Source organism: Aquila chrysaetos, chromosome 19, assembly GCF_900496995.4.
Source record: "Aquila chrysaetos chrysaetos chromosome 19, bAquChr1.4, whole genome shotgun sequence".
Taxonomy (NCBI): Eukaryota; Metazoa; Chordata; class Aves; order Accipitriformes; family Accipitridae; genus Aquila; species Aquila chrysaetos.
In genome coordinates, this window is record NC_044022.1 from 8,400,983 (window position 1) to 8,428,536 (window position 27,554).

The 27,554-nt window shown below is 42.7% G+C and overlaps 2 protein-coding genes across 10 annotated transcripts; one reads left to right on the forward strand and one right to left on the reverse strand.

Moving 5' to 3' along the window:
* Positions 1 to 17,974, forward strand: EEF1AKMT1 (EEF1A lysine methyltransferase 1). Of its 9 annotated transcripts, XR_005930900.1 has the most exons (9): positions 8 to 104; positions 5,113 to 5,269; positions 6,179 to 6,261; positions 6,920 to 7,200; positions 8,749 to 8,796; positions 11,817 to 12,010; positions 12,166 to 12,528; positions 15,243 to 15,322; positions 17,640 to 17,974. XR_005930900.1 is itself a non-coding variant. In XM_041118498.1 (6 exons), the coding sequence occupies exons 2-6, from the start codon at positions 5,117 to 5,119 to the stop codon at positions 17,326 to 17,328; spliced, it is 600 nt and encodes a 199-aa protein (XP_040974432.1). In that variant the 5' UTR covers positions 8 to 104; positions 5,113 to 5,116; the 3' UTR covers positions 17,329 to 17,974. The 9 variants fall into 9 exon arrangements, 5 of the variants coding, with proteins under 5 accessions (XP_029898742.1, XP_040974432.1, XP_040974433.1 ...); XR_005930899.1 differs by having other exon boundaries at positions 11,817 to 12,528; XR_005930901.1 differs by lacking the exon at positions 12,166 to 12,528.
* Positions 15,520 to 27,554, reverse strand: IL17D (interleukin 17D). The gene is made up of 3 exons (XM_030043123.2): positions 27,213 to 27,554; positions 26,769 to 27,067; positions 15,520 to 17,514 (listed from the first exon to the last, which is right to left on the reverse strand). The coding sequence occupies exons 1-3, from the start codon at positions 27,225 to 27,227 to the stop codon at positions 17,199 to 17,201; spliced, it is 630 nt and encodes a 209-aa protein (XP_029898983.1). The 5' UTR covers positions 27,228 to 27,554; the 3' UTR covers positions 15,520 to 17,198.

Consider the following 27,554-nt stretch of genomic DNA (forward strand, 5'->3'; position numbering starts at 1 on the left):
CCGAAGTCCCCAGCAGGGGGCGCGCGGCCCTCGGCCGGCACCGCTGCGCGCGGCGCCGGGGCGGGGTGGGAGAGGTCCGCGTGCGCGGAGGGATCTGGAGGCCGGTGAGTGGCGCGAGGAGGCGGGCTCGGTGTGGGCAGTGGTGCGGCCGCGGAGGACGCGTGCTCCTCCGCCCGTGAGGGCGGCCGGCGGGACCGGGGCCTGCTCCGCTCCCGGGCCGGGACTCCCCCGCAGCGGAGGGGCGGCGTCGGCTGAGCGCGAGTGGCGTTTGCGGGCCGGGGCGGGGGGGAGGCCCTGCCGGGGGGCGGCCTGCGGGAGGCGCAAGGGTGTCGCGGTCCCCGCGGCGGGGACGCGCCGCTCCCAGCGCGGAAGGGGCTGCTGAGGCGGGAGGGTGGCTCCCGTCAGCCTTGGGGCGGTGGAGCGTCCTGCTCCTTGCTCTGCTCGCCTCTCCGCTGCTCCGGGGTAGGTGGCGGCCGAGGAGAGGGCTGGTGGGCGGCGGGGGGCTCGCCTCTCGGGGAGCGTGCGTTCCTGCGGAACCCCTCGCACCAGGGGAGGCGGGGGGGTCACGCACTTGGCAGCAGTGGGCGCTCAAAGCGATTAAATACAAGAGGGAACAGGAAAAAAGGGCCTTCAGAAACTGTCAGCGTTTCGTCGTTCACACGGAGGAGGGTTACAGCGGTTCTGAGTCCAGCCTACCCTCCCTCTCTGTGCTTATTAAAAAGGATGAGAGTTGGGCTAGAATACATCACACTTCCCTTCTCCTTCAAGTAGCTACCTGGCCTCCAGACCTCACTTTTTGAATCCAATGCAGTTTCTGCATATTTAGTAATCCTCTGAGAGTTTCTCTTCTATAAACTTTTCTGTGTCATTTTGAAGCACTATGAAATCACATTACCGACAGGGATTCTGTAGCTCAGCAACACCTTGCGTCGAGAACCAGCTCCTTTTGATTTTGTTTTTGAACCAGGCTCTTGCAGCCCACACTTGTTGCCTTCTAGTTCTTGCCTTGGAAAGCAGTAGTTGATCTTTGCCCATGGTGTCCATGCCACTCATGATGACAGGCTCTGTCATACCCCTTCTCAGTTACTTCCTAGTACAGATTCCCCTGTAAAAGCTATCCTAGTCTTTGGATGGCTCATGACCCTTCTTGAACATTCTCTAGTTTCAGTATTTTCTCTTGCTTTTTATTGAGATGAAGGGACCAGAACTGCTGTTTAGTTTTGTTCTGTACGTGCTGGTATCTTGGAGCTCTTGGTAGATTCTTTTAAATTTCTTTGTAAACTCTACTTAATCATGTTCTCACTGGACACCATCCCCACTTAGGCAGGAGACTTCAGGGTTATGATAAGTGATTCTCCAAAACCATCATATGAGTGTTTGGTGGCAGCCAGAAAAACACATCAAATGTTAGAATTTTTTAGGAAAAGAAATAGACTGTAACAGAAAACATCTTAAAACGACAACATAAATGTGTGATCACCCATATCTTAGATACTGCATAGAGTTCTAGTCTCCTTATCTCAAAAAAAGGGTATATTAGACGTGTTTAACAAGGATGAGGAAAAGCATGGAAAGACTTTTGTCAACCAATAGAGTGGGTTAAGGCCCTTCAGGCTAGGAAGGAGCCAACTTGTGCAGTAAGGGAGGAAGCTTGACTTACAGGTGTCTGTGAAATGACACGTGGAGTGCTGTGGAGAGAGTGTATAAGGGCTCAACCATTTGCTTTCTCTTTCAATACACGAAGTATTTGCATCACCTGAAGCTAGTAGCCATGTTCACAGCAAGAAGAGGTAGTTACAAAGTAAAACTTCATACCAGTGAACATTATAGATTAAAAAACTTTATGTGGATTTAAGGGATACTGGACAAGTGTCTCTAAGAGAACTGGATTCACAGAATAAATGACTTCAGATGCAGAAACAACTCCCTGATTGGCAAATGGTTAAAGTCTGGGAGAGTATAGAGTGGGGAGGTGTCACATATACTTGCCTTATCTCGCTCCTTCTGAGGCAGCTGCTTTTGGCCACCTTCAGGATAGAAGAATGAAACGACCAGTATCAACTCTTGATCTGAACAAGTACAGCTTTCCTCTTGAACCATTTGTCGTGGACATTAACAAAAAGTTCTCCAGACTTAATCCTGAAATGGAGCTGTTCTCAGGTCTGTGGCAGGTAAGCTGCTCCTGGTCCACAAATCCTGCCTTGTCCCTCTTTCCCTACTCCAGAAAACCATTGGTATGTAAGAAAACTTCTTCAGGTTTGTGTGCAGGTTCGTCAGTTCTGCTTTTCTGACGTCCCCTGACTTAGCCATCCTATTCAGAAGCCATTCTGTTTCATGGCACCTGGGCCCCAAAAGCTTGAGGTTTTGAGTTTTTCCCAGTTGACTGCAGGGGAACAAGCTGGCTGCCTGTGCTTGAGGATGACTTCTCAGATGTTTGAGAAGTTTTGATTTGTATTAAAAGACTCTACAAAACAGATGTAGGTATGGCCTAGCACTTCTTTGTTTCTCTCGTAGAGAGTCTGCATGAGGACAGAGCGCAGGCTGCTTGTGGAGGGACCCAGGGGCTGAGGCCAGCATGGATAGGCAAGCTGGAGCCTCAGGGCTCAGGAGCCTTGGGAGTTAATAGAGTTTAAAGGTTCCGTAAGTGCCAGAGGCACTGTGAGTTTCTCTGCTTCCTCCCATCCTCCCCCAAAACTTTCAGGGTTGTTTCTGGACTTGAGAGCAGTGAACTTTCTGGGAGGGGTATAGAGGGGCTTTCAAAGAGTAGAACTTTCTCCCTTGAAGTCAAAGGAATTTACAAGTCTTGTTCACATAAACTCACTTTAATAGTTTTCTGATGTCGTTCTTGAGCATGAAAATGTCTTCATGCTAATGACCTAAGTCAGTATATATAGACAATATATGTATATTCAGAAAAATATCTTGAATTTTGAAGGTGTTCTTAGTAGATGTACATAATATTTCTACCATATGTTCCGAGTTACCTCTCCTTGCAACCTCACAGTTAATTACTGCTTGGTTCCTAAGGCTTTAATTTACAAACCGAAAGGAAGACTATTAAAAAATCAACTAAAAAATATTTCTAGAAAAAAGGTGTCTATGGCTGTATGCCTTTTTATCTACTGAAACAATGGGTAATGCTTCATCAGCAATTTTATTTCTGAGGGTTTCATTTCATGGGCATGGATTTAGTCCTTGCAAATGCCTGTATGGGCTCACTGAACATAAGATCAAATTTTCAACTTTTGACTTAAGAACTGCAAGTTTGCATCTGTTTCAGTTTCTTAGTGTCAAAGCATAGATGTGTCTTTGCCTAGGGGATAATAGCAAACCAGATTACTACATGTATGATGCACTTAATAAAAAAGTTTTGAGATGAGGAGTGATTTTAACTTCTAACGTCTGTCCCAATGAAAAAGAGTTCTTGTATAGGGCCTAAAATGGACTGTAGCATTGCGTATTGTTAGAGCATTGTTGCCAAAAACTGTATTATCTGTGTGAACTTGCAGTCATTTTTATAGTAAATACTTTAAATAATACATAATTTAATAATATAAATAATTTTAAAGCATTTCTGTTTTATTCAACAAAACACTAGGGATGAAATTAGCGATTTTAGTTTTACTAGGTAGCTTGACTCCTGAATTCTCGTGCATGAGACTAATGGCATAGGTGGGTCTTCAAGCTCTGAACGATTAATTCCCTGTTTGGCCAACCCAGCCTGAGAAGCCAGCAAGTCAATAAAGGATACTCTGGAAAAGCTAAGCGCTTTACTCTTATCACATGTAGGTGTGTACCGTGTCAGTGGAGTGGCAGAGTAATTATTCTAGTGAATACTAATGAGTTATCTCACAGTGGCAGGTTAATGGTACCATTTTTCCAGCAGGTAGGGAGAAGCTGTGTTTTAGGAAATGTCTGGAAACTCTGCTAGGGCAAGCAGCATGGAGGGAAGGGTGGAAGGGGAGGAGACGTGAATTCTGGAGTTCTTGTTGTAATGCAGGGAATGGGGAGAATAAAAACCGTGAGCAGCTGTACTTCAAATTATACTTAACTTTTGAAGTTGCACACAGTTCAGATGGCACGTGGTTCTTTCGGTGACTTCTGCACAAAGGCCAGCGTACGCCAGTTTCCAAGTTTTGTTCAAGTCACTGCTTGTGTGCTAGTTCTTAGACCAGAACATGGGAGAAAATGGGTTTCTTGAGAGAATAATCTTTTCAAGTTTTCTCCAGTACTTTTCACATGCAGGGTTCCTGGTTTCGTCCCCTTCGTTCCACGAGGTGGCACTGTCTCTTCTGGGAAGGACACAAACGCGTTGGCTTTCCCTCTGGGCAGATGCCGCTTAGCTGCCTGGGGTGAGCAGGGTTCAGCGATACTGTGCAGTGTAACCCAGTTCAAGAGTTTTCTGAAAATGGCTGTACTTTTTCATTAGTATATACCGTGTCTTTTTGATACGAGTTATGTCCATGTCTTACACACAAAATACACAAATTTTCAGTTGAGTAGTGTTATCTTAGAAAAACATCTTCTTGAGCTTCTTCCCTGCTTTTGTTTGCAGAAGGTTTCTGGTATTCAGAGGAATCCTTTTATGGTGTGGAAGTTAAAGCCAAGTGATGCTGATCCTAGAATGCTGGTTTACTTCATTTTGAGTCAGAATGGTGTGACTTTTGAACATGGAAAGGAATGACCGGTAGCCATCATTATTTCTAGGAGGGAAGGGAATAATTTCTATAGGATTTGCCAAATCCACTAAAGGTTGTTTTTTCTGCAGGCTGATACAAAAAAGGTTTACAGATTCAGGAAATCAAGAATGGTAATGACAAGTTCCCTGTAAGAATATAAGCCAAATCTGTGTTGTATAGAAAGGGAACAGAGCTGCTGCTGTTCCTGAATTCTCTCTGGAGGCATGTTATTTCCAATCTGCCTGTCACTGGTTGAAGAGCTCCTAAGTAGAGGGAATATGTTTTCTCTTGTGAGGAGGTTTTCCTAGTTAGCTGTTAGACTGTTTGCACTGTCAGTGGAGGTTGTTTTACCTTAGGAGACTATGCCGTTATTAAAAGCATTCACCATTGAAAAGGCTTACTTTATTTTTTTTTCCCTCTGGTTGACATCTAGAAAAATGGATGATGATGATGATGATGACATTCCCCAGCTTTCATCCCATACGCTGGCTGCCCTCCAGGAGTTCTATTTCGAACAGCAGCAGAGAGAGGGCATGAAGACCTCCCAAGGGTTTAATCAATATTCCATTGGCTCAATAGAAGAAGACTGGGTAAGAAACTATAAACTTCAGTGAATGAAGCACAGTTAGAGGAGTAGCCTTTACCAAGTTTCTTCTGTGGATGGATAATAAAATGGAATTAAAAAGGGGAACGCTCAAGATGTTCCTAGAGTAGCAAAATCAAATTATTCATGGACAGTAACACTGTGGGGTATTTGCTTTAATATTAAATCTGGGTATAGTTGTCTGTTCTAAATGTGTGTGGTGGGTACAAACTGAAATTACATGAAGAAGGAATAAGGCTGCCAACAGAAGCATCTATCCCTTCTGGAAATTTTAACTCCAGCCTGGTATGTGAAGGTAGTAAAGATTCTTCCCCGAGTTTGAGACAAATGCAGTGTAACAAGATCAAGTGATCTTTCGTTTCACATCATACTTCTGTGTTTTATTTTGTTGGTTTTATGGATTGCTGCTTTGCTGCTTTTTTTTCTTCTGACAGACTGATATTTGATTTGTCTCTGGGTTGCTTGTTTTTTTTTTAACTCTTCCTTTTTCTGATCTCTTCTGATTTAGTACTTTTATCCTTTATTTCCTTCTATACTGTCACTTTTCAAGTTCCTTTTTCCTCTTCTGCTAAATTAACTCAATTTAAGAGCACATAAATATTGTGCATCTGCACACTGAGTTTGAGCTAACCTTGTCAGTGATTTTGCATTACTTCGTTTTCCCAATGCTGCATTAAATGCTTTGGAAACACACAGTGTAAGCTACCTGCTGCATGTCGCTTCATTACAGAAGTAAAAAGACTGTCAGGAAAATAGTCACCTTTCCAGCTTTACAGTTTGTGAACTGAGAAGTTGCTATGGATTTTGATTTTCTTCAAATATGAATCACCACACCTAACTGTACATAGCACAGTCAGAAGATTTGATGTTTGTAATTGTGCGTTACCTTTCTCAGCAATTGAGCCAGTTTTGGTACAGCGATGAAACTGCATCGTGCCTGGCTAATGAAGCAGTTGTGGCAGCTGGAAAAGGTGGCAGGTAGGTTTTAATAATTACATTGTAGATTTAACATGTCTTTTCTGTAAATATTTTGTTTCTACTATGTAGGTAGAGCATGAAGTTTAATTTGTTACTCAATGTAGTTCATCTTTGTTCAACTGAGATACTGCAGAAATGCTTTGCTATTATTTATTTAATTAATAGTTCATACTGATCTTACCATTTAGCATTTCATTGAATGTTGTAGGCTCTGCCTTGTAAAAGTTTACTGTGAATCTTTTTATTTTTTTGAGAAATTACAAAGAGCTCCAGAGCATATTAATGACTTGTAATTCTTTTCTCTGTTTTCATACAGTGTTTCTGTAGAACAGATGGAAAAACTTGGTTTTCTTCCTATTTCTGTAAGGAGTCGTTTTTAATTTTAAGTTTTCAAGTATATTTCCGTGCTGTTCTGAAACAAGACTTTTTCTGTAGTTAAGGTCTTTGTGCAGCATGGAGGTTGAATAGGTAATGGCTTCAATACTTAAAACTCTGTTATTAAAGTAATTATTTGTTAGAATGGAGGAAATATAGCTTACATTTTTGGGACTAATGTTTAAAATGTTTTCCCAAAGCAGCCCTGAGGACTGCTGTAGGGTTTGTTGTTGTTGTTATTTGCCTTTTAAATTAATATTCTAAGTTATTGTCTCTTTTTCAGGATAGCATGTGTTAGTGCACCGAGTGTGTACCAGAAACTGAAAGAACAGGATGGTAAAGATTTTTCAGCATGTATACTGGAGTACGACAAAAGGTTTTCTGTATATGGAGAAGAATTTATCTTCTATGATTACAACCACCCTTTGAACTTACCTGAAAATCTCCTGCCACACAGTTTTGACATCGTAATAGCAGATCCACCCTATCTGTCTGAGGAATGTCTTCAAAAAACTGCAGAGACCATCAAATACTTAACAAAAGGAAAGATTCTGCTTTGCACAGGTATAATTGATAAAAATATTAGGTCACCATTAAGCACCTTGTTCTCTCTCTCAAAAGACGAACTTACTCAAGTGAGAAAAATACTAAATAATACTAATTTATCATTAATTCAAGGAGGAATATGTATCCTACACTTTTTATTGAAATACTTTAGTTCAACCTTTATTTTAAATTGAAGGCATGTGTTTTTTAATAGTTGTAGTCAGTACTTTTTTCATATGGCATTATGAGTTTTACTAAATTTTTGAAGAATTACAAGATCATCCTGCAAAGTTCCAGAAATACTTTTTTTCTTGTAAAAGGGCCACTCTCTATAATTGCAATGATTGAAATCTGGGTATGACGAACATAGGTGCAACTTATTGTTAATGTCTTATTCAATAACCTTACGAATTTGTGATTTTTTTAAACGTGTCAGTAGCTGCAGGATTTCAGCTGCCACATACAAAATTAGAATAGACTAGAATAGATTACTTCAGTTGGAAGGGACCTACAATGCTTAGATGCTAATACTAACTTAGCATCGAAGGTGAGCTAAGTAGAAAGAATGACAAATAGGTTGGAATGGCCTTTGCTGAGTAAAGTGGGATGATTTTAGCTAAGTCTTGAAAAGAAAAACAAAAACAACTTTTTTTTTTATATTACCTGTCCTTACTGCTAAACATAGAAATTTTAATCTGAATGAATGTATGAGGGGATTCTGCCACTGTGTTTCAAGTAAGGAGATTTTAGGCACTGAAATACAGCAGGAGGAATTAAAAACCAGTGATAAGAGCAGTGAAACTGGATAACTTACCAACTGTACTCGCACTTGCTGGTTTAAGAAGTGATGAGTATCTGCTTTAGCCATGGTGTTTCTTAAAATGTAATCTTATTACAAGAAGTCTGAAGACATCCAGGAAACTTTTGCAAAAAAACAAAGGAGAAAACCCCTCTATACATACAATTTGAGGGAAGTCAACCAAGCAGGCAAAATAAAGAAAATGTAAAATAATATATGGCCATACAAAGCCTACTTCTTTGTTTAATTGCACATGGCAGTCATGCACAAGGATGGTTCTCAGAATTTTTTTCCCTAAAATGGATAGGTGGTCTTCAGTTTACAAAGTTTGAGAAATACTGCTCAAGGAAATGATTTCTCAGTGTGTAGCTGTAAATATTGCACTGCGGTTTATTTAAGTGGAAGAGTATATGTAATCTGTTTGCATTTCCCATGGCTCCCTACCAGGTAATTTCTTTGGCATGTAGCAAGAAGATTGAGTTCAAGTTTCTGTTTTCTATAAAAGGGGCACTGATCTTACCCACTACCTATTTTTATGAAACTTCTTGGACATTCATTTCCTTGGGGCGTCTTCTGTTCTTTCAGATTTATTTTAAATTTTCCAATAGATTCAGTTGTTAAAGAGGGCTGATAGTGTAGCTGCTTTAAGCCTTGCTTCCTTAAAAAAAGCAGGCTCTCTATATATATGCATTTGGGAGGAGCTATTAAAAAAGCCCAAACATTCTGTTACTGCTTTTCTCATTGAATACTACTTATTTTTGCTGCAGGTGCAATCATGGAGGAACAGGCAGCAAAGCATCTTGGTGTGAAGATATGTAAGTTTATTCCAAAACACTCACGAAATTTAGCCAATGAATTTCGATGTTACGTGAACTATGCTTCTGGACTGGACTGATTCTCGTAAGAAGATCTACTACTTTTTCAGTCAAGCTCCTTTCTGTTTTTTGTCAGTGACTCCACATTTCTCAGTGCTGAAATACTCAGCTCCAAGTACTGTTTTCTGGGCTAGCTTTAATCAACACGGTGTGATAGCCTCTCTTTTAAATGTGTAAGCATTTGCAGTTAACTGTGTTTTGTATCTTACCTGTTAGGTAAATGGGGACCAAACAATGCAGGTGCTGGAAAATGGGAACTTCTCTGTTAGAGTTTCATTCTAACTGGTAGTTTTTACCATTCAAGGACTCTTCAGTGACCTCTCTGAAGTGATTTTAGCTGGTTGGCTTATAACAACACATAGGTGCTTGCCTCACAGACATCAGAAATGTCATTGCATCAACCGATGACTTGGTAGCTAGTGGATGGTTGAAAGAGCATGAATAGTGGTCTCCTTTCAATCTTGAGAGATGCTCCCTTAGTAAAAAGATTGAGAGATGTTTGTTCTGAACATGTCATGTTTTCAGATTCATTATCCAGCAGACTGATGTTTTTATAAAGGATAACTAGAAGAGAAAATAGGTCTCCTTCTGGGGAGGCCTCTCCAGTTGCTTTTAATAATAATCAGAACTACCTGCCAGTTGCCACGTAAGATAAGACCTACTATCCACTATTGTTGCCAGACTGGCTTTTTAAAAACTTGTGGTTATTATTTCACCTTTTCTCTAAAGCCTTGTCACAAACCCAGACTTTCTTTTTGTAAAAGATAAGATCTATTTTGTCATCACTTACTACCATGTAAACTTGTGTACGTATGTATGTATGCTGTACTAGAGAAAAAGTAATGTAAGTTGTTAAACGTCTCTTTGCAGAAGTACGGTGCATTTATTTTGTGATGTTTATGTGTTAGTGCAACAGAACGTCATGAGCTTTTAAAAAACCACACAACTAGGCTGTTCTATTTACTAGTTCAGCTAATCTCCAGAGGTGGTATAAACCTGACGTTTCCTTGAAAAAAGCACAGTAAGGATTTCCCCATTAGAAAGAGCTTTACTTTCATTAAGAATCCTACACATTAGTCAGGCCAAATCACTTGGAATACAAAGTAATTACTAAATTAAAATGCAACATGTCAGCCAGTCTTTGCATTAGTGCTTCAAACTGTGTTCATGGGTTCTCACTTGGAGTTACTTTTACTGTTGGTTATGAGATACTTTTGTAGTAACGGGACCTATACATGTTAGTCTCTTAAATCTTGAATCACAATGGATCTGATTAAATACAGTGCCTGCTTTTTAGTGGATTTCAGTATCAAGCTAAAGATGATTTACAGGTATGTCAAGTTTGGAGTTATAAGAACAGTCATTTTTTTCCAGTTGCCTAGTTTTATCTTTGCCTCCTGTTCCACAGACAGCAGTAGAGCAGTAGAATAGAAGCATCTTAGAAATTGTTGAATCTTACAAGGCCACTGAGGTATAACATAATGTATTGATGAACTCCCACTGTTTCTAATGACAAATGTTAAATTTTATATCAAGGTTTGGGCTATATTTCAATCAATTTCAATCAAAATAGATGATGCATTAGAAAAACTTTGGGATAGTAGAGATTTTTGGTAACTGGAAATTTTTAATGCCAGTTTTGACTAACCATTTGACTACACTACTAATGTATTTTTGGGTGAAAGCTGGTTCATAAATTCCAAGGCACTCAACAGTTTTATCAGCTATAAATATACTATACAAAACATAAGTACTTGTCTTTATATGTCATATTTATATATTGTGATTGTGTAAAAAGGCTAACAGAAATGCTGCATCTACAAAATGAAGCACCTAAAATGAAGTATTAAGAAATACATTTTGCGGTGGCGATAAACTAATTAAGCTTGTAAGACGAGACTTCTAATAAGGTAGAGATAATACACATGTTTGTGCATTTCTGCTGTTTGCATGCAGATTTTCCCATCTGGTGGAGTAAACAAATGAGCAGGAATAATGTAGATGGAATATAATCCTCTCTCAGTGCTTGGAGAATTGTGCTTCCTGAGCTGGACACAACACCAGTTCATAAATACCTGTCCAAGCCACTGTTGCTCTCTTCCCCATTTTCCAAGAGATCTGCTGCCTTCCTAAGGCTTTGCCTTCCTCACATTTTCTATCATCCGCTGCTTCTTCCCCTTACACCCCATATAGTGTTCCTGAGTTTCATGATACCAGTTTTCTTTCTCCTTCACGCACCTTGGTTTCTATCAGACTGGTAATAGTTATTGTTAAAACAAGAAAAGTGCAGCAGGGGAAGAGCTCGCAGGGGGAACGGAGACCAGGCTCTTCTGACAGTCTCTGTGAGCCCACGGCTGATACGGTTTTGCCTTTCAAACCAGAAGCCATCCTTGCTGCTGAGCCCAATAAAGCCAGAACCGCCCCAAAAATGACTGTTCACAGGTGACATACAGCTGGGTTTAGCTGTTTTCCAGGAAGCTATGCCATTAATTTACATGGCCCATTTCAAAATAAAGCAAACCAGAATGTTAAATGAATAGGTATTGGCACAAATCTATACTTCACAGTTGTAAACTTCTTTATGTTTATTACCTCAATGTCTTGCACACCAAGCAGATGGAGACAGTGAAGTAACTCCTGAAACTTTATTTTTAACTACGTAGAGGCTTCAAGTGGGACAGGTACGATTGCCAGAAGGGATGATATTCTTCCCCCGCCACACACCTAAATTAAGATGTGCTGTTCAAATACAAGCTTCACCTGTGTTGCTGCTTTGCTATTAATTCCTTCAGTTGTCTGCTGCATTTTGGTAAACGTGTGTTGTTGGACTCTCTATATCAGAATTAAAAGACAACTCTGCTAACTTCGTCAGACCTTTCTTAAAAAAATAAAAGTACACCACTCAGTTGAACCAAGAAATTCAGCTCACCAAGAAAATAACTGCTGCTTCTCACATGTGGGTCAGACGGCTTTGAAAAGAGGCACCGTGAAGATGCACGATTATGAAGATGAGGGTGCATGTAAATCTGTGTAGATGCGCTCAACAGAGCAGCCCGTTGTCCACCGGCTTCCCTCTTAAAAGCCTGGTGAGCACAGGCAGCTGCCCAAGCAGAGCCTGACTAGGGGCATTCACAGCCTTCGTCAATGACAGGAGGTAAACTATTTCTGTCATACTTGTTTCCAAGGAAGTACCTGTGTTTCTGAGAAGGCTACAAGTCACAAAAATTCATAGCGAATTTGTACTTTATGCCATCGCAGTAACTTTAAGATATATTTATGTGACAGCAAAATCTTTTTTTTCTGTAATAGGATTATGAAAAAAAACTTCAGCGTCAAGTAGTGTTTAGCTTGCTTTATTGTGGATGTCTCATGGATGGGCTTTCTATGGGAACAAACTGTGGTGAAGTGTTACCACCATGCTGCTTTTCCAGCGGCATTCATGACTGCAGAGTCGTATGTGCTACAGCCTCTTGGCTGCAGGAACAGGCACTGTGCGGCAGCAGGATATCTCAATGCCCTGCTGTCGATATGAATGTGACGCTTGGCAGAGGAAACCTGGGGTCTTGTGCACAGGCTGATGGCTGTAGGGGGAAGAGAATACACTGCAGCTGCCTGCACCTCACCCCAGATGACAAATGAAACTTCTAGAAATGCTGTTGCATGAAGTCCAAGGTACTGCTTCCATCAAGATCTAATCCACACTTCCCGTTAAAAATGGTGTTGCTCTCAGCTTGATGTTGCACAGTTAGCCTGTCTGTACCAAAGTGCCTTCACCCCTCCGCCCATGCCTCTCCATACCTGAGCAAGTGGGAAATACCTCTGATGGTTGGTTTTGTCACTCTCCCTTGGTTACCTGCATGGCGCAGCCCCAGTGCAGTGCAGTGAGCTGGGAAATGGGGCGGCTGGGTTCGGGTTGCAGAAGCCCCTTGTCAGCCGGTGTCAGAGCTGTGCTGCCGCTCTGGGTCTACTCGTGTTCTACAGCCTCCTTAGGTGGGAGTACAGCAAAACCAAGTGGTAGCTCATGCCACTACTCAGCAAAACATGTCGAATTAACTTGATCTCCCTCATGTGCCCTAGTCCAGGTAGTTATGGCTGTTCCCTAATCCCAGTGAGATTAATGGGTGTTTATACTTTCTAAGCACATCATAGCCTTTTTCCCTTTTCCCCTTGCTGCTTTCATGTTCATGTTCCCCCATGTGATTTCTTGTTTACTTGCAGCTGTAGACCTCTGCCTGTTCAGACACCTTCATGTAATGACTGGCTAGTAAACCAAAACTAGCATCTCAGGGTTTTCTCAACCTTCCTGAATGATACAAATTTTCCAACCTATCTTAAGTGATACTACAGAGAAGAAAATAATCTCTTTACCAAGGATATTGTTCTGTGTTTTGTGGCTCCTAATGTATTCCAGGGACAACCTCATTGAAGGAAAAGATTTTCCTGGCACAACAAAAATTTTCTCAAATCAGCTGCAGCTGCCAGATAGTTTCAGCTTTGAATTGTTTGCATTTATTGGGCCTGGAGTTGGTTCAATGAGGCATTTCATGTCTGCCTTGTGTCAACAGTTTGTGAGCCTTGAAGCAACTCCAATGAACCCTTCCTCCCCCCATGCAAATTAAAGGCAAGGCTGCAGCAGCTGTAACCAGAGGGCTAGAAGCTGGAAAATGTCACACCACAGTTGAAGTGAAACTGATATAAATCCATGAAGTGATGATCTCTTTAAAAAAAATAAATTCCAAACAAACGCATTTAATAACCTTTTCCACATGAGTAATGCAGAGAGGGTTTATATATGGATGGATATTTTGAAGGTTAACAAATGTTTGTGTAGCTAATGGTTCTTGATGTTAAGTATTAACAAACAGTTGTTCACTAACAATTATCGAACACTTGATCATGCTAAAACACAAACATAGCTTTTAAGAGACACCTAACTGGAAAGCTGGATCAGGAAGCAAATTGGCTCAGCTAAAAAGTCTGTCACAGAGGAGCATGAGGATTAAAAAAGGAAAATGGGCTTCTGAGTAAGATAACACGAGGCTGTTTGTAACCATAGGAAGCTTTCTGCGCTTGTGGCAGTATGACGAGAAGGAGGTCGCCAACATACATAATCTATTGATCCACTGAGGTTTTGCAGTTCTCTAGTACTTTCCTTTCAGTCATCCAATTCCTGAAGCTATATGTAAGCTAAAGCATCTGTTTTTCTGGATTGGCGAAACAGATTATGTTCCATTTACCTGATCTTAGCCTGCAACTCCTAAGAATTCCCAGAACATGCTCTAGTTACTTGAAAACCTCAAAATGATTCTGTAATTTATGCCTGCAGGACAAGAGAGTTGCAACAAAAAGTGAGAATTTTTTTTTTCTCCACATCATGCAAATAAATCCATGTGCTCTAGTAAACTAATTTGTTGCAGACAAATTTGTATAACAAAAGTGTGTGGGCAGACAGAAGAGTTTTGCTGGAGGGCAGTGTTTAGCCAGAACTTTAGCTGGTAGCCCTTCTGGGTATTTACTAAATGTTAAGGGCTGTGTGCTTTGGCATTTTTGTGTTGTTGTTTGGGGGTTTTTTTACTGCCTTTGTGCTGGTTTTGGCTGGGATAGAGTTAATTTTCTTCACAGTAGCTAGTATGGGGCTAAGTTTTGGATTTGTGCTGAAAACAGTGTTGATAACACAGGGATGTTTTGGTTCCTGCTGAGCAGGGCTTACCCAGAGCCAAGGGCTTTGCTGCTTCTCACCCCACCAGCGAGCAGGCTGGGGGGGGCACAAGGAGCTGGGAGGGGACGCAGCTGGGACAGCTGACCCAAACTGACCCGAGGGATATTCCACACCATATGACGTCATGCTCAGCATATAAAGCTGGGGGAAGAAGAAGGAGGGGGGGATGTTCGGAGTGATGGTGTTTGTCTTCCCAAGTCACCGTTACGCGTGATGGAGCCCTGCTTTCCCAGAGATGGCCGAACACCTGCCCGCCAATGGGAAGTGGGGAATGAATTCGTGTTTCTTCTTCGCTTGCACGCATGGCTTTTGCTTGACCTGTTAAACTGTCTTTATCTCAACCCACAAGTTTTCTCACTTTTACCCCCCCTGATTCTCTCCCCCATCCCACTGTGAGGGAGCTGAGTGAGCGGCTGCGTGGTGCTTAGTTGCTGGCTGGGGTTAAAGCACGGCACCTTTTACTGTGAAGACTTTGCTTTCTACATTGTGGAGTCTGAAGGTCCAACTTTACCCTGTCTGAAGTGTGTGTGTGGAGAAAAAACCCACAATTTAATAGTGAAACTATAAGAAGTTAGACTGCTGAAGCATCATCTAATGCAGTGTTTCTCCAGTTTTGTAGGTCTGCTTCTCTTTTGAGCCCCTCTGATTACCATTTCCTTCTTCTCAGAGGGTGAGAAGTTCTTCCACATTAGGAGGAAGGAAAAGTGGATGTAATTGCTGCAAGTATTTACATTCTCCAGGGAACAGGTAACTACCTTTAATTGCTGGCAGCAGCTAGGCAATTAGCTGTTCTCTGAGTAGTATAAACACTTTATGGCCGCCTTTGAACTCCTTTGAGAACCCCCTTGAGAAAGACGCATCACAATTTGAGGAAACATAGATCTAAAGACAAGTAGAATTGTGGAAAAGCTTCTGCAGAAGAAACACAGTTATAAACTTCAATCTGACATTGTGATGGGAATCTTTTATTGGTTTCTGGAGTTCTTAAAATTGTTTTGGGCTTTGTAAGAAACTGTACAGATTGCACTATAAAAATGCTGTTATACTAGACTGACTCATAAAAAGCACAGTCAATAATTATGCACCAAGACAAGGAGTTGTCCTATGATTTTCATTCTGTATTTAACTTGTTAATTCTGGTTAGCTCAGTCTTTCCATTCTTCATCCAATGACATTCCAAAGGAGCGTGTGTTTGTATAGCCTAGGGACTTTCTCCGCTATGAGTTAAGCCCAATTTTGAGATTCTTGATGTAGCAAATACATTGCTGCATATGGTGGTTATTCATTTTTGTAATGACATTGCAGTCATGATCCTTCAACTGTAAAAGTCATTCTCTGCTGTGCAGAGATTTATCAACTTTGGTGATTGTGGCCCTCTGAGGAGTTATGTTTGTGCAAGGTATGCCTGGTTATTCCTGATTCTCATTCACTAGACTGAGTCAACCTTCAGTCTCTTGTTCTGGAAATGCAAGTTTTTGTGCATCTACGGTTTCTGGTTAGGGCTTGCCATCAAGTTCCTGTAAGCTGCAAAGATGGAAGACTGCTCTTCCGCAGACTAGCATCTTTTGCAGGTGACCGACTGTCTGTTACATGTAGCGTAGGGAAAATGAGTAACACTAATTGCATAAATCAGTCAGATTCAACAAGTTTTGATTGACTGAGACTCACCTCAATGACCTCTGTAGCATCTAGAAGTTAAGACCTAGCCTGTTTACTCATCTGCACTGTACCAGAGATGAAGCCTATCCTTCGTACGTATTTTTTTTTTTTAATGAGGAATCTCCTCTTCTAACATGAAAAAGGTTTTGACCTTTCAACTGTACAGAATACATCTTTGTCACAAGAAACAGTTAAGCAGTTAATGATGAATGAAATCTAATACAGAATTCTTGGGACCCAAACTGTGTTTTTTCTAATTGCTATTTTCCGTGTAATTAGACTTAGTCCACATCACAAAAGTCCATTACAGTTTTACAATATTCTAGCACGCTTTTCCACAAAACTCTTGTACCCTTAGCAATCTGGCAAGTTTAAAACCAGCAAACTCATAGAATATTGTTTCATGAATGACTCAAACTTAGCAAAGGTTTCCTTGCTGTAGTGTATAAATAGCCAAAGATATAACAGCCAAGAACACTGTTTGGAGTTGAGATATGCAACATAAAGGAAGGCTCTCCCAGCCTGAGAAATTATCCTTTTAACTGCTGATTTGACACATGTATGGTAGCTATGTGATTTTTATATATAAGTATTTAAAAGTAGAGTATAAGAGATTCCTTAAAAGTATCTACAACCAGTAGGCTGCTATAGTAATAGCTAGCATGTCTTACAGTTGCATCATCTTATAAAATTTACTGTGAATAACCAAGGATAAAATGTTCTGCTCTAAGGAAAAAAAAGCTACTTTGGAATTTGCAACAAATACTTACATGAACTAAAGGAGTTCTTAATATGAATTGTCATCTCTAATGATCTGAGTGACTGGACAAAACTTTCCATCTTATAATTGAAATAACTCTAAGTAGAAAAAGAGGGTAAGTCGGTGTGTTTGCTGCTGTGGTGCAGTTTCCTGAGGTGGTGAGATGATGATGTGAAGCCAGTAACACGACTGTTTATATATTCTTCATTCTGATGACGGCTTGTTCTGGCTTACCAGCAACTTCATTTCTTGCTTATCTATGCTGGAATTTACGCTTTCGGCCTCTTTTTCTTGTTCAGGTACACAAGTGCAGCCCACTGGGATAGTGACGTAATCTTCTGTGTAGACGTAACGGCCCCCAGCACACGACGACGTGCGCCGGAGGATGACTGTTGGCATGTACACAGGGGTGCTGCGGAAGTGAAAATTCTCCTCGCCAAAGATCCCCATGAGGCAGCCTTTGCACAGACAGTATGCTTCAGGAATGTATTTAGGATACCTTGTGGGATCATACGAAATTCTATAGGGAAGCAAATTATAAAGATTCATTAGTATCTCTAAAACCAGATATATTCATCTGGAAAATATTATTATAATGTTACTTGACTGTAAACATTTATACAATGTTTTTGTTTTCTTTGCCAGGAAAAATAGCTGAAGCTGTTGCTGTCTGGCTTCTTATTTGTGAAGTGTAAAGAAAAAACATGAACAACTTACAGAACTGCTCAGGTCCTACAGTGCACACTGAAGTATGAAGTGACTCGCTTTCCAAAATGTGAGATACAGGAGCTTAAGCCCAATAAATTTTGCATTTTGGACTGAACCAGTAAATAGAGCATTGAAAAGGACATAGGCATTTCCAAACTTTTGATCTGCCTCGAGTCCTTAAAAAATTGGTACAAATCCTTGTTAACATTATTATTGTTGAAGCTATGATGTGATGTTTTAAAATTTTATAATTAAAATAGATTTAAATTGTACTATTATTTCTGCAGTAGTTTTTGCTCCCTGCTATACTTGAGGTTATAAAAGTGCCTTCCTCTTGAAAGCAGAACTCCGTATTTCTTTCTCTAATTCACCTCCACTGTCTCTTCCTCTAACCAGAGAAGAGTAACAGTCGCATGCTCACACTGAGATAAACTGCAAAGTTAATGTTTTTTCTGCCCTTTCCTCCTACGTTTGGCAGTAAAGCCTTGTCCCAAGGCTTCAAGAGTATAGCCTCAATTTTTTTGTTGCCTTACAGTTTGTTGTTTGACCCTTTCTTTTTGCTTATTAATGCCCTGTCTCTAGAAATTCCTGATTAGCAGGAGCTGGAAAGCTTGTAATCTAAGTACAGCTTGGACCAACAAAGTCCAAGTTCCAACATTCCTCTCTGGATGTTGTTGGGCGCAGAAACAAAGATGTGATACTATGGTCTCGAGACATACAGATCCTGGCTGACCTATAGCCATTGTTTTTAGTGAAGAGAGTAAAAGCTGATAAAGTCTGCTTGTTTTCTGAAATAAAAGAAAAAAAAAGTACACAGCAGAGTACACGTACTGGAGTGTGTAGCCACACTGCTTATTGTGGTGGTGATGTATTTGTTGCTTTGCTCTTTACCCACTTTTCCTGCTTACACTAGAAGTAATTGCTGGGCATGGCTGTAACTTGTACATTATTACAACTGTGTGTCATTATTCTAGAAAAGATGTCTGCACCTCCAGAAAAAGGATTTTTTTAATATGTTCAACTCCCATGCCAGCTGTCCTCTTTGTACCTTTAAACTTCCTCCAGATGACCTTCTGCTCTCACACTGTTACAAAACTAGCCCTGCTTCAGCACTGGTTGCACTGTCCAGCTGGAGAGGGGTGACTGCTCTCTTTGGCTGGGTAAGCATTCAGCCCAGCAGCACCGCCAGCCGCCTCTCGGTGCTCCTCCTCCAGAGCCCGTCCCCCCTTTGGGAGAATGCTAACCCCGAGTACGTTATCAGAAGCACTTACCCACCTGCCAGGTAACAGAAAACCTTTTTCTGCCCTTTCCTCTGCTCCTACTTTCACACAGTAGACAGTTAGACCTACACATGGTGCACAGCAGAAGTACCCTACAGGCTGTTACTGGCACGCAGAGAGCATGAAGACACATTGGGAGGTCACCTAGTCCAAATTCCTCCATGAGGCAAGCTCAGATGTATTTCCCTGTGTTTGTCCAGCCTGTTCTTAAAAACCTCCAGAGGAGATCCCCAGCCTGCCCAGAGGCTCGGTTGCAGTATTTCACCGGCTCTTTACTCGGTAAGTTCTCCTAACAGTGAAGTGGAGCATTTTTTTCTTGCAAACTAAATCAATCATTTCCCATGTTTGGATGGGAAGTTTCAGCAGCTGAGGCTAAAAAACTGAGTAACAGTCAAAGATTTGCTAGCAGAGAGAATGTTCAAGCCTGTAATGTTTACTGTGATGTGAAGTGCTGCAAACCCAGTAAAAATTCTGGGCACTGGGTTTTAAGCCATCCTCTACTTGGGATCAGGATGGGATCACCACGCAGTAGATGAAGTGGGGCAACTACATAAGAAAAATGAATAAATGAAATACCTGTCATCAATATAATTATTTATGGCACGATACAAACTACTAAGCATACAATGCACCCCTTCCCACAGTAGTTTCAAAATAACCGATTTTGAAAACTGCGGTAGACTTAGAGTGATTCCTAACTTGTGTTTCCCAGGGTTTGTACCACTTCCTTGGGTATCAAAGTGTTAGCCTTTTATCTTTTCAGGTGGTCTCTGAGATGAGGTTTCAGCTGCAGAAGAGGCAGCATTAAGTCTGCCTCGTGCTTTGATTGCGCAGTCACTCCCAGTCAACAAAATCTGCACTTGCCAAAACAGGCTGCCTGGCTCCCCCTCTTGCCTCCGCCCCTGGGTTGATGCTGATGTTCTTCTGGTCACGGGATTGATCAGGGAATTCATCCAACTGAAGAGTAACTTCATCAAAAGGTGGATTTTGGTCCTTCAGCTGTCTTGCCACATATACACAGAGCCCTACACAAACAAGCCCGTGTGAACAAGCAGCTGTAGATGGGGGCAGAAGGGAGCTGCCCTTTTCAGAAGTATCACCAGTTTATCAGGTTAAAACAAATCTGGAATCACAGCTTTAGCTAAACACAAACTTGATTATCCTGTCATCAAAGAAAAAAGTTGGGGTTTTGGTTTTTTTTTGCAATGACCATATAATCTGGATTCTTTGTCTTTGTTAGGAATTTGTTTTCCTCACAGAAAAATCTGACCAGTTCTCTCATAGCCAGACATCTGTGATGTTGCAGATACTTTTTTGCAAAGCTTCTCTGTCCCATTTATACTTGCTTACTTTCCCCAGGAAATACCTTCATGTTACAGGATCTCACACCAATGTGAAATAAAATGTCTGGTAGCTAGCAGAAGGGAAGAAAGTGAAATACAGGCTCTTCTACCACGATACATTCCCATTTCAAACTCAAGTGTGAATAATTTCACTGGTGGATTGTTAAACACACCGTACGTCAAGTCACTGGTATTTCCTCTACTGGATTATCTCTAGCACCTGGTTTATGATGTTACTGGAAAGCATGAACATGCTTCTGGATGCAAACATAAGAGTTTTCCCTAATAACAAGAGAACATTTTCACTGTAATAATGGTCTACAACAAACTTCCCCCTTCAAATTCCCACATGGCAAAAGTCAGGTATAAATTAGGGTTTTTTGGAAGGATGGTGTGGTGTGGTTTTCTACTTTCCATAGAAAAATCTCTTATACTGCTAAGTTTGATGTAGATACCTCTACTCCATCATGTGAGCATTGGAAGGAATCAGAGAGGATCCAAACCCAAATATGGCTCCAAAATATAGACGTGGTTTTGCATCCAGACCAGAACTTTAAGACTGAAGGCTCTAAGTAATGCCTCCTGAAATTAAACGCTGAACTTAAATGTCACTAAACTTTGGAGCCACATCCAAAGTTCTGCATCTTCAGCTCAAACCTGTTAAGAAAGGCCATATTACTAAAGCCTCATTTTTATCTTTCTAGGCAACCCAGACTGATTTGGGTCTGAACGACTAACAAACACAGTAATCTAGCCTGCAGTTGTGTGACCTGCTTCCTCTGTTTGCATGTATTGAACATAATCACTCTGTGCACATAAAGACCACAGCCTCAGCTGCTGTAGTTTGATGCATGTCCATTACTCCAAGCACTACAAGTCATGGTTTTATGTCTTCTCCTAGAACAGGGAAAACATGTTTGATCAGGTTAATTAACCAGATAAAATGCATGCTCCAAGTTCCTACTGACTCTTTCCTATACATAGTGAAAGATGCACCCAACTGGGGTGGACACAACAGAAGCAGCTGGGAAGAGCGGTGGAAGACCAGAGAAGTGCAACTTTCCACTGCATCCTTGTGTCATTTGCTGTGGCCACTGCTGCAGACTAGACAGCCCAGCCATTTTGATGAGGGTTGCCCTTGTCCTGTGAACTCAGGTTACTAGTATGTACGGCTAACTCTGCCCAGCCAGCACTCCCCATTTACAAATGACAGGAGCCGTGAGCTATGCCGGGCTGCTGTGTTTCAATCTGCTGGAACAAGAAGCAGGCTTGTACTGAACTGGAACTGCTAATGAAGTGTGACTAGTTCGAGGCTGCTTTTCCTTATGACCCTACGAGCGCTTTGAGAGCTCCCAGTGAAAAACAAACTTCCTGCCGTTTATGTACTAAGCCTGGAAACTCAAGAGAAAAGTTTCTGTCAGAAGTAAAACTCCTGCAAAGACTTAATCTGTCTTGTCCTGTACTGCTACTTGCATATGTAGTATTTTTTAATAATATTACCACTTCATAGTTTCCAAGCTTCTAAATCCAATGGGTCAGATGCTGTGCTGGGGCAGGCAGATACAGCTGACTCTTCACAAAATCACTGTTAGCACTACGCTAACAGCTGGATGTTATCAGAAGTCTAATAAGCAGATCATCATCCCTTTACTTCACACTCTGAAATACTTACAGGATTAAGAGCTAACAACTTTTTTTTCCCTCTTGGCAAGACATTTATTTCTCTATAGCAGGTGTTCTTTTGTTCACATTACACTTTGTTTGTTTTATACACAGGTAATAAGTAGAGTGCTTGAATAAAATAGCCTAGTGCTAACAGTGATTTTCTGAAGAGTTGTAGGAACGTGTACTCAAATAAAAAGGAGAGCAGTTCTGCGTCCCCTTGTATTCTTTCCCTCGGCTGCATCTTTGGGATATGCACACTGAGCCACATGATAATGCTAAATCCTGGAAAATGTCTTGGATAAGGTTCTTGAAAATCATTGGAGTATTATTTAAAGGAAAGCCCTCTTGTATGACTTTTTTTCAAAAGCACTGTGGACAAGCTTGGCTTTTATCAGTAAAAAAAGACTTGTCTATATTACTTTTATTAAGATTTTTATGTAGATGAGCACTAAAGCAAGGATGCTCATAAACTGAAACTGGTTTTTGAAAAGCAGAAAAAACCAAGCTGGGCAACGTTTGAGAGAGGGAGGGACTAGCTAACATGGGATTTCATGATCAGATCAATGCTGACAATAAAAATTAAATCTCTGTAAATTAACCCTTAGTAAATGCAGGATTAGGCCCCAGAGACAGACACAGAAGCCACAAGATCTGGAAATTCAGAAATGGGAATGACTTCTTGAATACACATAAAGAATTTTTGCTGAATTCCTGCAGAAGTATGTTTGCAGAAGACTCTGAATGTACTCCTACAAACTAGCTGTGAATGTTATTATAACCTTAAGACAACAGAGAATAAAAATAGAGCTGATGTATACAGCTGATTAATGAATGGCGCCTGTGCTCTGCAGCACCATGAATGGAATCACAAATGAACACTACCTGTAAACGCACCATTGACTTCAGCGGGATCAGATTTTTTTCAACCATTACTCTAAGCTTTATAATCAGACCTTGCAAACGTTTAGGCATGCATTTAAAATTAATCCTTTTTATAGTGGCTCTTGTCCATGAGCAACCTGTGTGTGCATCTCTGGAGCTGAGCTTGCATTGGTAAAGATTCACCATGATTATGGCTTCTGTAAATTTTAACAAGCAGCGCCCATCTTGTGCTGTCGGCAGGGATCTGTAGGCAGTAAGACAACCCCTATCACTAATTCTTGTGAAGCAACTGTGAACCACAGTAGTAGCCAAGGTCCACGGCCCTTGCCGGTACCTCCTCGTACAAGCAGGCTTTCTGGATTTCATTGACTGTCCATGTAATACTGCTAAAAAGGACAAGCGGCTCCTGCATAGATGTCACAAATTGGCACACAGTTGGCATGATGATTTCATGGCAGAGCTTCTGCCACTGTCTCTGTTTTTTAAAAAACCTGGGTAATTCTTAGACCAACTTCCTGAAGTGCTGAGCAAATCCTGTACGCTCAAGATTTCACTCCACTCAACTGACTTCAGGGAACTCTGCTGTCTCTTTATAGCTCTGCAGTGTAAAGAGCAATTCGTGTGATTAAACTTCGTGCCCTGAGTTATATACTGATCTCCTGTGGCCATCAGGATGGAATTTCAGTATCAGGCAGATGAACCAATATTTTTCCCCTAACTTTTGCCTCAAATACCACCTATTGGTGGCTGCCAGCAGCAGGATCGTGGACCAGATGGATCTGTGGTGCAATCCATGTGCAACTCCTGTATCTCTGGGTTGTAGCAAGCCAAAAATGATGTAAGTCTTGATTTTTGTACAACCAAATTAAAGACCAAGTAATAGAAAATAAATAGTAAGCACAGAACAAAGACAAGGAAAGAAGCCACACAAGGATTAGCTGAACTTTGAGTCAATCAAACCTAATTCTTCCACACTTAAATAGAACGACAAACTTGGATCTATGCAATGCAGTAGGCTGATTGTTATACACAGATCTCTAAGTAATATATTTGATTCTTTCTCACAAATGCTGATATGAAAAAATTTCAGCTGACTTGGACTGAACGGTCATGTGAGCAGAAGAATTACAAGAAGCAGTGTTAAACAGCTGGGAACAGGTGCCTAGGGAGATATGCAGGGGAAGATAAGTAGAGCCAGACTTAGTATCTTTATTATTAATGACCTGGAATAGGGAGTATAAACAGTATGTTAATGAAATCTGCAGATGGTAACAATGGGAACTGCTGCAACACCAGTGAAGACAGAGAAACAGCATGAGATATCTCAGATGTTAAAATGCAGGTCAGAAAGAAAGACTCTTTATGTGCAGAGCAGAAATCAATTGCACTGTAACTCTTTCGGGGCAGAAAAGAAGTCGGAGAGCAGGACGTCTGTGAGACACGCTGCAACGGGACAAGTATCTTGATGCAAGTTTCAAATAGTCAAATTTATGCTTTGAGGAGTGTCCTATCAGGGTGTACAAGAGGGGTCTGCCTCCAGTGAATTAGTTTCTGGGCATTCACTACTAGAACAACTCTGGTGATTGAGGAGGCAGTTCAGGAGACAGCAATGAATGAGTGAAGGGGAGCGATTTATGAGGAAAGATTAAAAGAATTAAATGTAAGTAGGCTTGTCAAGAAAGTTCCATATGACAGAAGAGAGCTGTATGCAGTTTTTCAGACTAACACCCCAGCCATGGAGAAGAAATTGTTGGGATTGTATAAGTGAAATTGGTTAACTATTGACAAGATGTAATGTGCCATTACTTTCTGCAATCTTTATTGAAGAGTTGCATGTCCTTTTTAAAGATATGCAATAGCTCTAATGGGATTTGGGAGCTTGCTTCCAGGGTAACTGGGTGAACAGCACAGATCAGACCAGATCTTCATAATGCTTTTATCTGGCTTCAAAATCTATGAAATAGCAGATTGTAACAGCAAATGCACATTACTGTTCATAATGAGCAATTTTATATTTTACACTTTCATTACGTATCTTGCAATGTCAGTTGCTGCCTCATTGCACACTAATGATACAGTAAAAATGCAATTGAGAAAAAAAAGCTGTAAATGAGGTTGTTAACTAGACAGTGTACTCAGGCCTCTTCACCCTAGAGAAATAATTTTTCCCCCAAATATAATTTTAGATTTTGCCTTTAATGGTGTAATACTTTTTTTTTTCACTCTCTTTTAAAATTTCTAGCTTGGAGATGTCATCAAGTTACTTCTATGTGAATGGTTAGTGGTCTGTTTGAAAACATTTTGATGAAAAGCACAGTGGATTTACGGTTTCTTAATAAACTTTTTGTAAGCCAGGCCCCAAATAGCAGCTGGTTCTCTGTTAAGTAAGCCTGTACAGAGCTCCAACTGAAAATAAATACCTGCCCAACGAGATGTGAGCATGGAATGCACTGTTTTCAGACCAGAAGAACAATTTTCTGATCCCGCTAGTATTTGGCAAAACCAATGTAAAAGATACCTGAGCCTAATGGTAGGTGTTCCATTCATCATACTTGCTTTCTGCATGCTTAGGTAGCTTAAAAAATCCTCAGTCTGCTTACAGAAAATGTATTACTAAAAATACTATTTCTAAAAATACTTCGTTTATGAAAGGCTTATTGAGCAAATAAACCATTTTTCTCTCAGTAGGATTACTTCTTAAACTAAAAGCGGGCCAAAACCATGCCACAAAATAAATGTTTATTGGAGATCACTAACAAGGAGATATTTAAGTTTGCTGAATACACAGTAACTGCATCAAGGTATATAGGAAGGATAACGTACAGAAAGTAGCAAGCAAGTCCGCTCCTTTTAAGTTTGTGCATGTTTTAGCCTCCCGTTCTCTACAGTGTCTTTACAGAAAGCTGAAAACAGAGACCCCAATTCCATCAAGTCTCATTCAGACAAAACTACCAGAAGCCTTGATAGTGAGAATGTGATCACACGCTGGGCTTAGTGTTCTAGATCAGCGGTTTCCAAGCTTTTCCAGAGCTCTCTACGGAAGTGCAGACCCCCGTTTTGGGTATTAACCAGCCTAACAACAGGTTATTTTTATGCCCCCTTAAAAATAGCCTGGCAGCCCCTGTTCCACCTCAGCAGAGGGAGGGGGTTTGCAAAGCGTGGGTTGAAAACACCGACGTAGAAAGTTGCAGTGCTCATTCCTTGCCTACGCTCCTACACCAAACTGGACGGCAAGCCCTTGGGAGGGTTTGCAGCGGGGAAAGCGAAGGTACGGCCCTGCCGGTACGAAACAAGAACACGCGCGGAACTCCGATGTAGTTCAGAGACCAGCACCGTGCCTGGGGTCACACCTCAGGGAAAGCATCTGAGCCCCTCGGGGGCTGCCACAGAGTCAGGAGGGGCTTTCGCGGCGACGGTCCTTTGCCGAGGGTCCTCTGAGTGAACTTCGCGCGCGACAACTTGCCGAAGCGACTTTCTGAGGGGTGGTCTGCGCTCCCGGGTGCGCGGGAGCTCCATCTCACAGCTTGCTCCACCTCATCCGCTGCTCACTTCTCTTTCTGCCCGTGAGGCACGTTCCTCACACAAGTTGTTTTTACACATTCACCTCACATCTGCCCGTTTAGACGTCGGCTTCAACGCCTTTCCGCCGGGCTGCTGCTCGCTGCAGCCCTCACCCCTCAGGGCCGCCGCCTCCCGGAGCAGCCCCCCGGGCACTGCGCGGGGAAAGGCGGCCAAACCCCCGGGCAGGCGTGGCACGGGGGGGTCCCGCACAGGGCAGCCGGCTCTCTTCAGCCCGCCGGGACCCTGGCACCGCTTCGCCCCCTGACGCGGCTGGAACACCCCCCTGCCCCTTTCCCCCCCTCCCCGCCCCACACCCGCCGGTGCCCCGCAGTCACCTGTAGGCCCACGGCGAGGCGCTGCGCAGGTTGACGGGGAGCCGGAACCTCTTGTCGGCGGCCGGCCGCCCCCCGGCCGGGCAGCTGGCGTTGTGCTGTCGGCCCGGCGGCTCGGGCTGCAGGGTGTGGTGGAAGGCGCTGAGCATGCCCGCCGCCAGCCGCCCGTAGAGCTGCTCCAGCAGCTCCTCGGGCCGCTCGCCGCAGGTCCGGGTCCGCGCCGGTCGCTTGGGCGCCTTGACGGCCTCCGGGCGGAGCGGGAGCAGCGCCGCGCACAGCAGCGCCGCCAGCGCCGCCCGCACCTGCAACGACGCCGCCGTCAGCGGGGCCGGGACCCCGCCGCGCCCCGGAGCCCCCCCCGCCCCGGCCCGGGGGTCGGGGCGCTCCCCCCCACGCACCCCCCCCCCCCGGGCCGCCCTGCCCCGGCCCCGGCCCGCAGCCCCTTACCCTGCCTCGCTGCATGGCGGTCGGGCTGCTGGAGGAAGCCGAGGAGAGCGGCGGGCCGCGGAGCCGCGCCGTGCCACTGGCTCTCTCGGCGGAGGAGCTGTTGGAAAAGTGCCCCGCTCCTCACTGCATCTCCCCTGGCCTCGCATGCCAGGAACATTTTAGGCGCTCACGGAGGAGGCGAGCGCTCAGCGCCGGGAGCCGGCCGGTGCCGCTCTCGGCACGGCCCCGCCGTCCTGCCGCGCTGCCCTCGGCCACAGGGGAGAGCCCCGCAGGCACGGACGGGCTCGCTCCGCCGCCGGCCGCTGTCCTGCCCCGGGGCCCGGCCGCCGCAGCGACCCGCCC

What these genes read in the sequence shown, in the direction of transcription:
- EEF1AKMT1 (XM_030042882.1), top strand. Translation starts at nt 5,117, where the DNA reads ATGGATGATGATGATGATGATGACATTCCCCAGCTTTCATCCCATACG. An exon ending in GCTCAATAGAAGAAGACTGG is followed by an intron (nt 5,270 to 6,178) that starts GTAAGAAACTAT and finishes TACCTTTCTCAG; the next exon opens with CAATTGAGCCAGTTTTGGTA. An exon ending in AAAGATTCTGCTTTGCACAG is followed by an intron (nt 7,201 to 8,748) that starts GTATAATTGATA and finishes TTTTTGCTGCAG; the next exon opens with GTGCAATCATGGAGGAACAG.
- IL17D (XM_030043123.2), bottom strand. An exon ending in GCCTCGCCGTGGGCCTACAG is followed by an intron (nt 17,515 to 26,768) that starts GTGACTGCGGGG and finishes GCTTCCCTATAG; the next exon opens with AATTTCGTATGATCCCACAA.